The sequence below is a fragment of the Syngnathus leptorhynchus genome, chromosome 14, assembly GCF_054491065.1.
Source record: "Syngnathus leptorhynchus isolate UIUO chromosome 14, UIUO_Slep, whole genome shotgun sequence".
In the NCBI taxonomy this organism is placed as follows: domain Eukaryota; kingdom Metazoa; phylum Chordata; class Actinopteri; order Syngnathiformes; family Syngnathidae; genus Syngnathus; species Syngnathus leptorhynchus.
In genome coordinates, this window is record NC_141208.1 from 5,997,286 (window position 1) to 6,009,971 (window position 12,686).

The window sequence follows — 12,686 nt, forward strand, 5'->3', positions numbered from 1 at the left end:
CTAACTACTTTGCTGCCTAAATGGAAATCACGTCACGATTCAACACGTCCCGCCCGGACTCATTTCTACTGTGCAATGCAAAGCTGTATTGCAATTATCACTTCAACGTGACTGGAACTTGCCTGACTTTGAGTTGCTTTGACTCATTTCAAGTTTTTAGTTATCATTAATAACCCTTAGGACAAATGATTGCATCATTTATGTCACCATAAAACATTGCAGTCATATAATATTCCTATCTTTGACACTAATTTCAAGTCATTCTGCTTTTTTTTAATATTTTTATTAAGCAAGGTAGGGGGTGTCATTAATCACCGGGCGGGATGAACGATTCCATCGAAAAAGAAAAAAAAAAGTCAGCATTAATGTTAAAGTAGCAATTACATTTCTTTGAATGCCCTTCCTTCCCTTACACATTGAAATCGTACGTCTTTATTTTACAGGCTCTATTTGGGTTCTTGTCCTTCCTCTTATGTTATTGCTGCAAAGGCACTCGGGCGCGTAAAGGACCTCTCTCGCCTCCGTAAATGAGGGCATCGATCTCGGAGTCAAGAGCCGGGCGCTTTTGATTTTATGATCCATTACCTTGTCTGAATGTGGAAGTTGTTTGTAGTCCCCGTGTGCTCGTAGTCGTGCACGGCCGCTGCGAAGATCATGGCAAAGATCTCCAGCTCAGTTAACCAATGCTTGGGGTGGCGGTGGGGATGATACGACGGAAAGGGCAGTCATGAATGAAAAAGAATAATAGACAGCAATGAAGTGATGAGAAATGGGAAGGCAGTGAATGGAAAAGCAAGGAAGGTTCAATTTTGAAGATGCGGAGGCGGGAATACATTACGGGTTGGGATGGATGGAAACAAACGGGTGATGGAGAAGACAAGGGGGGAAGGTCAGAAGAGAGTTTAGAGAAGACAAGTTAGATACTAGATGTGTCATTTTTACATTTTAGTTGAATGACTAGCCCCTGGAGGATAATGGCACACTTTTAACCTTATTTTAGAATTATTATTACTTATTAATCTGAATACCATATCAAGAATAAGAGGGAGCCCCTTGTGTATTTGCACGTAGTCCTGCTTTATGAATGACCTGTTGATTTAATGGAGTCTGGAGGGCGTGCGGAATGACAAATGCTCTTGCGAGGCTCTCCCGGGAGCCCTGTGGTCACAGCGCTAATGCGGTTTCCTGTGCGAGTCACAGGCCGCAGAAAAAGCAGCATGTCGCCGGCTGTCACGGCCATCTTATTAGGGTGATGAAAGAAAAACACTGTGCAAGCGAGGGGTGGCTCAATGGAATTTGGCCATGAGAAGACTTTAGTGGTGGGTTTTTTTGTGTGGAGGAAAAACTAAAACATAATTGCGGTCTGGCATTTGCAAATTTGCCAACTGATGGATTATTTTTATGAGGATCTTGTTCATTGCTTTTCTTTTTTTTTTGGTTTGTGCCGAGGCCTAAGCAATAAAAGTCCGACATACTCACCACCATGCCGGTCTTGAGTAATAAATAATGAACAGTCTGTGTGACATCAGCAGCATGCATCAAGTTGTGGTAGGGGTTTTTATGCTTGCTGTATCCCACTTCCAAGGCCTCAACAAATGACACAACTGCAGAAATCGGGATCTGGTGAGCAGAGAAAACAAAGTTAGGTTGTGCTGGGAGCAGCGATGAAATGAAATTTGGATGGATTGGTGAAACTGCTATTGGAGTCCAACTTTCATCACAGCCTTTTTCATGGCAAATCCCATTGCATTGATTTGATGACATGCTCCGCCCACATCCAACTTGAAAACGTGGCAAGATGAGGAAATCCTAACATGCAGTCTTGCTTTCGAAGGATGCCCAGAAATGGCCCTAAAATGGCTGCTTCCAACCAAAATGGCGATTGTGTTGATTTGCACATCTACTCATGAAAAGACGGGCAGACAGAATGTTGTGTTACTGGGTGACACTGAAAAAGGGATTTTCCGATTCGTCTGACTGGTACACGCATCGTGTTATAGACCATTGCCCCACAGCAACTCGGGCCGGTGCCGTAAAATGGATTGTGCACCATTTGGAGTGTGATTACACATTTATGCAAGCTTCATTGCCTTCATCATTTACACTTGCGTACTGTCACTACATGGAGTGTCCTCAGCTATTAGAGTAAAAAAAAAATAGCTTCACAGATAGCGTAATGTGTAAAAGGCTGCTTGTTTTTCTTTTTCATCTATTGCTTCTATATACAAAAATCATTTTAGTATTACAGTCTTGTACATCCCCCCCCCCTTCCTTTTTTTCTTTAATATTCGAAGATAAAGGTAGTACTGTACCTTAAAACGGCTGATGAGGTCGTATCTGGTGAGCAACTCGTAGAAAATGAATTTAAGCGCGTGATCGCCACTGGCCTCGTTCAGAGCGAACACGTCAAATGACCATTTGTCAACATTCTGTGGGAGAAGAAAAAAAAAATGTGTCGTACACTCTGTTCCCCCCCCCCCCCGCCCCCCAAGGGTGTTAATTGCTCTTTTCTCAAGCCGTGTTCAAACATTTAAATTGCTTAAATAAAATAACATGAGTGCATATCAAGCCTATTGTGACAAAATATTAAACTGAACGTATTTTCTGCCCGAGAGCAACAATATGAATTTGCGTGATCCCAACCTTATAGAGGTACTGTGTGCAAAATGTTATTCCTTATTTGCTTATGTTTGTTTTTGGAGTGCATGCCTTAATACCTTCAGCACAGATATGACGGAAGGGGGGTAGCTGAGTCCCACCAAATTGGAGGTGCGTCGGTACATCCTGTTTGGATGAGATAAAAAACATTCTGATATAAAGATATATAAAGAATATATGCCTATTCGTCTAAATGTGTTGCTTCTGTGTTGTTTGAACGTATAAATAATGTGTTGCTTCGAAAACGCCAACTGCCGAAGCTAGCTGTTAGCGTGTCAGTAGTGTTTTGACTTGTGTGTTAGCATTCGCACTATGCAGAATTTCTGAAGGGAAATAGTAGTCATTTTAAATACTCAACATGTGGTTCTCTTCTTTAGTATGTTTAATTTGACAGGAAACTTCAACTGGGAGTAGCATTAAATAGCTTGAAGCTTCCATTTTGATGAATTCTTGGCTATTTATAAGTGCTGCTGTGCGTGAAGTGAGTTGTGAGAGTTCAGGTACAATGCTCGTTGCGATAGCTTGTTATCGCAAGTCAAAATAAAATATAAAAAAAACAAAAAAACAACTAGGGACAAATGTGACGCCAAAGCAATACCTTTATATTAGACATGGTTTGGGTGGGTGATTTTTTTTATTTTCCCCAGTAAACAGCAGATTATGTGCATATTGATGAACACTGTCCTTCCTTTTACCTCTCAACAAATATTCCCGCCTGGACGGCATGGACGATGCTTCGAAAGCGAGGTTTCTCCTCATTGCGTCGCAGCATCAGGCCCATCTGGCGTGTGAAGGTGGAGGCCAGCCAGTCACGCACTTCCGACGGTACCGACTCGGACTGGATGTCGCTGAGCTCATCCTCTGTGTCCACCAAGCGCCTGAAAGGAGAATTTGAAATTCGGCTAGCGGCGGTCTGACAAGGGGATCAAAGCCAAATCCTAGCGAGCCACATCCGTCGAATTTCATCACATCTTACATAAGTTGGCTTCTTAAAATGCCCTGATGTGTGACAACATTCTCGCCAATGTTTTGCTTGACGTGTAGCGTTAAAGCCTATGAAGCGAGCACAATTTGGGTGCTCGTGCTATCGCCGGCCCTAATCTGCTTGGACCCACATGACGGAGAGGTTTACATAATTCCATAATCCTGGACATATCTCGTAGTCGGAACCAGCGGGCAACTGGTGGCGTACACACCGACAAAATTCTCCACATCAGGGTCGAAACACGAAACATTTGGTCCACATCCGTATTAGAATAAAAAGCATCGACAGATATATCGAAGCTCACCTGGTCTCCTCGATGTAGACCGATTCCAGCACAGACGCGGCATACTCGAGGTTCTTCTTGAGGTCGGCGAGGGAAGCTTCGCCTCTCTCCAGTTGTTTGACCAGACATCTTAATCTAAAACAGACATTCAACAAGCCAGTCAACAAAGTGGATTAACTCCGCTGTCATGTTGACATGATCCATTAACTGACTAATATGAGTCATCTGCTTTGCCTTGGCTGCTTGTTTTTTTTTTTTTTTCCTTGTGGCAATGACCAGTAATGTAAAATGCTTCATGCTAAGTCAAAGTCAGTCAGTGTCATTTAAGCGACTCTAGGGACACTGAAAAGGGTCAAACACGGGGTAATTAAAAACATTAAACATTAGCTGCCTTCCTTCCATCTATCTATACAGGTAGACGACTTTGACAGTCACGCTGGATGGGAGCGGCCGTCGTTAACCTCTAACGTGTACTTGCCTTTCCGCAGCCGTCAATGGCAGTTGACGTTGGTATCAGTCGATGCATTGCTCTTTTATTGAGCACTGTAAATTTAGGGCATTATTTTTGCTTCATTTTTTTGCTTTTACTGCTGAATATTATTTATCAAGCATTCTATCGATTATTAAAAATGCCAGCACACAAAGAGAAATGAATCAACTTTATTGGTATTGTGCACCGTTGCCTCTTGCAGGATGCCACCTGCTGCTAGCTGGAGGGTCATGTGATCACTCATGGTGAAAGCCCATGCAGGCTACGTGTGTTGTTGAATTATTAAGAGGAAAGGTTTCAGATGCTCTCATTGATTAGGTACCCTGACAGTAGCCGTATTTTCCCTTCTAACCGAAGGCTTCGGCATGCATCAATCCCCCCCGACTGGAATGTCTAAAGAATAAAATTTCGTCGGCGGATTCACGTAGTTGCACCGATTCGATAAAGATGACAATCTGAAATAGCAGTTGACCGCCAATGCCGAAAGCTAGGGCAACATTTATCCAACGTCGGCAGCTGATCCTTATCCGTTTATTGTTTTACCCGGCTCAAGTGGGTGGACAAATTAACCTTGAAAAACAGATGGACCCCTGACCATTCCGGTTTATCATGTCTCAAATCCATCATGCCGAGCTTCAGGTTGACAAAAGGGGATGGCTAGAAAAAACGGAGTGACTAATAAAGCATCTTTTGAAGACAGTTCAAATGTGTGATGTAAGGACTCTGAATTAACATTTTCAAGTTGTGAGAGTTTCCCACTTTGTAGTGAATCATCATGTTTGCCACCATACTTGTAACAGGTTCATTTGTAACATTTCAGCGGCAACCAATTGATCTCTCCAACTGGGAGCTGGAAATGGTCAAGAGGTAAAAGTCGATTCCTTGTTTTTGATGCTAATAAGCTACACGTCTGTTCACAGCTGCCTCTTCCCGTGTTGTGCTATACGGCTATTTTAAGAGTTATGAGGAAGTGATTGGATGAAGGGAGCGTCACTACGTGATTTGGGTAAGCTAATGATGGTTATTAAGATTCAAGAGCAGCTGTGTGCCACAGTGCTTTCCTGCTCATATTGACGATAAGCAAAAATCATAAACCGATTAGAAAAAAAAAATCAAATGTAATTTTTTGTGTATTTTTAAAAAAAATATATACAAAATCCATGTCATTCATATTTATACGTTTTTACTCTTTGAAATGTGTTTCCTAAGTCAATTAAGAAAAAAAGAAGAAAATTGCCACTCGTTTCAAGTCGTTTTAGGGAAAAACCATAACATCAGGATATATATACATCGTTATCAGGCTAAAATATTACCCTATATTGGGGTATAACATTTTATCTGTATTACATAAGATTAGTGCCAGGATGTCTAAGTAATTGTTGCAATCACCAAAGGAAACAAAACGGCCTCATTCCACCTACTGTCAGGGGGGTTAATAGGCCTGGATAGAGAAATATAGCTACAATGGCCTAAAGTAACTGCCGGGCTCAGAGCCAAGTGAGAAAATGAGAGTAGCGGGAGATAAAGGGGACGCCACTTGTTCATTTGTGGAGTTTGAGTCACACAGTGAACTAAAAAAAAAAAAAAGCAAGAATTAAAAAGCAGAAATGTAAACTAGTTGTTAGAGTGAGTCTACTGCTGAAGTGCTCTTGAGCAAGCCCAATCTTCCCTTGTTTGTAGGCGTAGGCCTATTATGTGCTTCAAGGTGTGCCCCCGTTATAAAATAAAAATACACTCGTGGTTTCAAAACCATCAATGGTGTGAGACGTTTCTTTTGAGCAGGCAAAATTACAATACTGATGAGTTGAGAAGGGTCTTACACTCCTCCTAAATTGACAAATTGATCTGACAACTGTTTAATTCATCTTATTGGATTAAATGATTATTATGGGATTCGCAATGTTGTGAAATGCTATTTTTCCTCATTAAAATCACATTTTATTGGGGAGGCTAGAACGGATTACAGGCATTTTCATCCATTTCAATAGGGAAAGATGATTTGAGACATGGGTTGACCATTGTACAACTGATCTAACCCACGTCGACATGAGTAGAAGGTATTTAATATTTGTGGAGTGCGTGTGTGTGTTTATTCAATATTGCTCTGACAGCTGAGATCAGGCACACTGGCCTGGAAGCACTTGACCCTCTGTAGATGTGCTTTAATCACGCGTCACACGCCAGATGCTCACAAGCACACGTTTGGCACATCTCTCACAAGAACTCAGTGTACCTCACTGTGAGACTGTTATTTCACAAATTCCATTTTGTGGTACCTGAACTGAGTTGACACTTGAGTTTCATCGTCTTGAGTTGCTTGCAAAGATTTGTGTCGGGAGCGCATAATGGTGGCGGAGAATTCCACAAGCAATGGAGAGTAACGGATTGTTCAAAAAGAAGGCGAGTTCTTTATGATTATTTACAAACTTTGTCATTTCTAAACGGAACTAAAAAGAATGTGCAATCCATCCAACCACAAAACATTTTAAAGTTTGCTAGTTTATGGTCAACAAAATTCAATACTCCATAGTCAGGCTAACAATGTAGGTTAAATCCCTCCCCTGGATCTAGCAATTGGTCACCGCTTGCATTTTCCAATGACATTCCGGCCGCAACGGTGTGTAATCAATGGCCCGGGGTCAATGTAATCACCCGTGGAGATTAGCGTGTGCGCTCGGGAGAACACGCAGAGGTGTTTTGCGATAAGATAAGCAACACGCGGACTATAAAAACACGATGTCTGAGCTAAGGTCCTGCAGCCGCATCATGATTTGTGACGAGACGAATGCGGAGATCCTGCAGAGATGTGATTTGATTTGATTTCGACTTGCTGTGTGATCAGCAGAAAAATAAAAGTAGGCCTAATGGAACAACGCAATGCATTCCGTGTTGTGTTACGTAAATAAACATGAAGAACCAGCTGCTGTGCGGACAAAATTCTTCCACCGCTCTAATTAAATGAAGTTTTTTTTTTTTGTGTGTGTGGTCGCTTCATTGAACAACAGTGGCGACTCCTTGAAAATTTCCGATACGCATTGCTAAACAAAGCCTTTCCCGTGGGAGGCGCCGCGTGACAGATGTGATGAGAGCAGCGAACGACAGAAGAATCCTTAAAAAAGATCAGTGCTTGGCTGAACGCAGCCCACTCGTGTCAACGTCTCCAGCAAACACACCTTAAAACACCAAGGCTGAGACTCCAATTTAATTAAAAATAAAAAAGCCAAATGAATGCAAAGTGGTATGAGGACGATATAGAGTTTGACAAACATCTGCCGAGCAAAGTTGCAATAAAATTAACTTTCACAAAATGGATGAAAAGCAATGGCATTCATCTGACATATGGAGCTTTTACTCTCATGCACAGCTCTGCAGCCCAAAAAAACATCATAAATTATCATAACAACGTGACTGTGTTTGGGTTTAATATCCAGAGAGCTCAAAAAGAATCAAACTGCCATCGGGCCCCGAAATATGACAAAGGTTTTTTTTGTTCAATGTTTTGTTTTGCCTCCTTGTTTTTCTTTAATCCCACTGAGCAATTTGACAGTTCTGAGAAAAAAAAGTCATTTGTTTGACAAGGGATATTAAAAAAAAAAAAAAGCAGTGGAGAATTTAATAGAACACATTTGGACTGCTTCATGGTCTGGCAAAGTAACAATGGCGGGGAGGGGTCAGGGGTCAAAATGTCATCAGGGAAAACAATACTGATGATGTCAACTGGGCAGTAAGCTGCAGCAATATTAGATGTTTTTCACAACGGATAAAGAAAATCATTTCACATTTCATTTTCACTGGCATCTTTACCTGATTAGCAAAGCCAACAGAGGGGAAACTGAAGTCCATTCAAACGCAACAGACTGTCAAATTACGGAAAACGATAAATAGTCAAATTGAGAGAATAGCTCAGTGTGTAATCAGTTCAGTTCAGTGGCTTGATACAAAACAAACCGACTGCATTAATTGACCTAGCAACATACTTTCTGTCCCTTCAACTGGGACAAGATCAACACGCACTTTTTTTTTTTTTTTTTTTAGTCTTTCAACATGTTCTCTTCAGAACATCAGCTGGTCGCTGCACCATATGTCAATAAAATAAAACAACCTGAAACATAGAACATACATTTTGCTCTTTCACGTCAGCAAAATGACACATCAAATGGATGCTTATGAGGGGGATCATTTAAAAGCAGAACAAGCCTCCAAACAAAATAAAAACATCATCCATAATCTCACAAATCCCGCCTCTTGATGTGCGTCCAGCGACGCAAGCTGTCCTGTCCTGTCAAACATGCACTCGCCGATGATATTTGTCCACGTTTCCAAGTATAATCCTAAATGCGAACAGAAAAGTTCCAAAAGTTCGATGCCAAACTATAAATACGCAGGAGGGGTCAATGTACTGCCAAAAATATAGAAGAGGTGAATCCACTTTATGAATGAGGCCAGAGAAAACAGGTGGAACGGAGGCGAGGAGGCAGGCGGTTATCCAAAGTCAAGAATGTGTCATGATGTAAAGCACTGCCAACCAAATTGTCGCACGGTGGTGTTCCGTGACCTCGCTCGGAATTCAAAATCTGCTTTTCCCACATTGAAACAAACAAGGATGATCTGCAGTGCCGAGTAAGTCGGGTCACTCGTATTTCAAGGCACCTCGATATATGCTTGAGAAAAAAATAAAAATCCAGCATAGTCTCAATCCATGGACAATAAAACGCGATCCTGGAGCAACATGCCGGACAATAATGATTTTGAGAAGAGCATTTAGTCCATTCAAAACATGGTTGTGTAACGCTGGGTTATTTGTAGCTGCGGGATGTTGATTTGCAAGCACCACGCTCGATGCCAACAACAGGTGTCGTCGCTGCCAAAATCTGATGCTGGAATAATGATTCCAACATTGATTTCCTTTTTTTTTTCCCCCCTCTTCTCACTCCCTGCCATCACAATCTGTCAGGCACATTAGGGCACGTCAAACTCTAACTGCAACAAAGCTAAAAATTATGGCGCATTTAAATAATGCTAAATCAATGAGATGATAGGGAACAAACACGATGGCATCGGAAAAAAATAAATTTCACAATATGATTTTTTTATTCCTATCATTAGTTTTAGCCAACTAAACTTTTCTGACCAAGAAAACAATTTCAACTGAAATGGGCATTATTATGAAATCATTTATTAAGAATTCATCCAATGGTTTGTCATTTTTTGTGGGGCTGGAACGGATTAACAGCACTTCCATTTATTTCAATGGGAAAACATACCTAAAAGGCGGGTCGCAGAATAAAAGAAAACTTTTAAATTCCACGTCATGTAGCAAAACCAAGATGGAGGTGCTAAGCAGAAAACCCAGATTTGTGAAGATTGGAAAACAAATGGCTGCAGAACCTGGAAGGCTACTAAAAGAAAACTCGTAAAGGATGGCGGCCTCTCATGTGTGGACCAGTCAGCTAAAACCGTCGCAATCAATGAGATTATCGGGTTGATGCTAATCCTGGAGATGTAATGAAAGATAGTATATCATTCTGTCAGATTATTACAACGGTAATCCAGGTAGCGGGCAGCTGCCAGTGATAAAACAGCAGGTGCATCAGATCTCGACATGTACAGTAGAGGCCGATCCTCTTGGGCTGAGCAACGGCAATAGCGGATATAGCCGTCCGTTCAAAACGGCACAGGGGGAAATGGTTCAGGTGGCTAATTGCAAAACCAACAGAGCGAGACGCAAAAGATGGGGAGGAGGCAGTTGCCGCACGCGTGGCGTGATCTCACCAGTCATCCGTCCCTCAACCTGTAATAAACGGGAAAGGCAAAAAGTTTTGTTACGACTTACAGCTACTCCGTGAAATTATCTTGCAGGAGCCGCGACGATCTGAGGTTTTGTTCATGCTCAGAAGAATAATCGGAATCATTTTTAATCATCGTCAACAATTCAGTTAATGCCGCTAATGAAAATGAGCGTTAGTTACAACGCTGGAATCTATTGTTCCGAGCTTCATGTATTCAGCAAAAGAAAGATTTCACTCCAGAAATTGCAAACCTGCTACTAAATTAAACTCTGCTAATGAGCCAGAGCCAAGTGGGCCCCATTTGTCATGTTCCTCTCCAAGATATTTCCATCCTACTGAGTGTAATTGCTTTGTCGGAAAGTAGAGGAACTCTCCTCAAATCACGAGCAAGATAGGCTAGCTTGTAATGCAGAGTCCCCGAGAGAGGCCTCTAAAATGAACGATGCAAGTATGTCTCGAGTCCGCTTCATTACGCTCTTTGGAGACCACTGCAGACCTCCACTCCGATTTAATGTTTTCATCTGATTGGGGAGGGGGAGTGAGCTAATCAACTGTGCTACATGGTCCTACATGGTGTTTAGGGTCAAGGGTATTAGGGTTTAGGATTAAGAGGGTAGAGCTTTATGAATTTATCAGTTGTGGGATTTGTTTCCGATAAACTCACACAAAAACTAAGGAATAAAGGCAGCCGAGACTTCTGACAATTAATCCCGGTGTTGCATAAAAACGGCTTTTAAATTGTTCTACTTGAGTGTATGCATTCAATTCTGAAGTCACAGAAGGCAATTTATTTGAATACACTATATGAGAAGCTGCGACTTCGACTAGGACCGAGTTAGCTGGAGATGAATGAGGTGAGCTGGCAGATCGCTGAATGGAAACACACATGCAAGCAGATGGCTGCCGGGTATCACGCACACACACAACTAGACACATTCTGCATACTAAGCAAGAACCCCGCCCCCCACATGATATCTCAAACTCTGAAAGATACTTCTTGTTATGGCACTGAAAAAAAAATAAACTCCTGCTCCTAATTCCTCCGTCTACCTGGAAACTGTGGACAAACAGCCAGTGGGAAGCCACAGTGGTAAAGGGATGCAGAATCAGGGCTTGGTGGATATAAACAACCAGATTAAGGAGACAATCTCCACCATAAATCTGCAATATTATCTGCTGTGGGCGGCAGGAAGGCGAAGCTCAGAGAGCTGGACTGACACCAGGAGCGCCCTGTGATGTTTTATTATCGCCGGCCGTAGCCTAAACTCGGAGATGAACACTTGAAAGCCTCGGAATCAATCACGGGGACGGCGGCGTGCACTTGGCTCAATAATACTTTGCGAGGCTTGCTAAAGAGTCCAAAATCATCAGCATGGAGGGGGGGGGGGGGGGGGGAATGCAAATACTTGTGCATACTTAGACATGCACTTGAATGTGTGATTATGGTGTATTAAATAGCAATACTGCCAAAACTGGAATCATTCATTCTAATGGCGCAGTATCGATACGTCTATTTCGATATAATCACATCATTGGCTCTCACCGTACTATGATAAATATGCCACATCAAAATATTGATATTGTTCCAGTACAGTCCAAGTTGGCGGTGGAAAAAATAAATATTGATATTACAACATATCACACCGTTATCTGTTATCGGCACAAGTGTCAATATTGTTGCGGTTCAATATTCATGTCAGAAGTAGATTCGAATCAAATCAACAAATGAGTTCATCACTGATGGTAATACCAAAAATAAAATGAAGGGGGAAGAAAAAAGAAAAAAAAACCTCTATAATTAGTAGGAGCTCTGAGATTGGTGTGAACAGGGCAATTACCCCAGTAATCATCAGGTGGTAGGAGAGAGGAGGAGATGTGGCAACAGGAGGAAGAAATAAATGGAGAAAGACAAAGGCGACAAAAGAAACAACAGCCAAGAGTCCTAATCAGTGCTGTGAGCTATGGGAAAACACATTTTCACCACAATGGAGCGTTCAGGAGTCCAAAGGGGATAAAAAAATAAATAAAAAAAAGACAAAAAAAACATTAGTGATGTAAGAATGTACGCACGGGGTAAAAATAGGAAATAATGTGGAACCAGTGCAAGACCCCGACACATGCATTATTTATTAGGACAATTGCAGAAAGGACAACGTCAGTCATGGCTGAAATTGAGGTCTTGAGCTTCCTTAGTTGATCTTCTCATATTCAATTTGGAGAATAAATGACACACTTCAATATTTACTCATTTCTAATGGCATACAGTTTGACGGTCCAGTATGACATTGCCAACTTTTCCTACTAATGCCATCCAAAAATGTTGTAGGATGCAACGTCAACTTTCATACATTGAGTTTTGCACGCTGAACTTTGCAGAGTTTGTGACTACTTCTTCCCAGTTGAAATATAAAATATGTATGTTGTTTTTAGGTGAATGCCGGAACGGATCAAAGGCATTTACATTGATTTCAATGGGAGAAG

At 41.7% G+C, this 12,686-nt stretch overlaps 1 protein-coding gene across 5 annotated transcripts in view; it reads right to left on the reverse strand.

Moving 5' to 3' along the window:
- Positions 1 to 12,686, reverse strand: part of pde1cb (phosphodiesterase 1C, calmodulin-dependent b) — a 40,153-nt gene that overhangs the window by 10,504 nt on the left and 16,963 nt on the right. For all 5 annotated transcript variants that reach the window (XM_085929715.1, XM_085929714.1, XM_085929713.1 and 2 more), the window contains 6 exons: positions 3,948 to 4,061; positions 3,354 to 3,536; positions 2,718 to 2,784; positions 2,313 to 2,429; positions 1,480 to 1,620; positions 586 to 686 (listed from right to left, as the gene is read on the reverse strand). In XM_085929715.1, the coding sequence (XP_085785841.1) occupies positions 586 to 686; positions 1,480 to 1,620; positions 2,313 to 2,429; positions 2,718 to 2,784; positions 3,354 to 3,536; positions 3,948 to 4,061 (723 nt within the window). The remainder of the gene's footprint in view (positions 1 to 585; positions 687 to 1,479; positions 1,621 to 2,312; positions 2,430 to 2,717; positions 2,785 to 3,353; positions 3,537 to 3,947; positions 4,062 to 12,686) is intronic.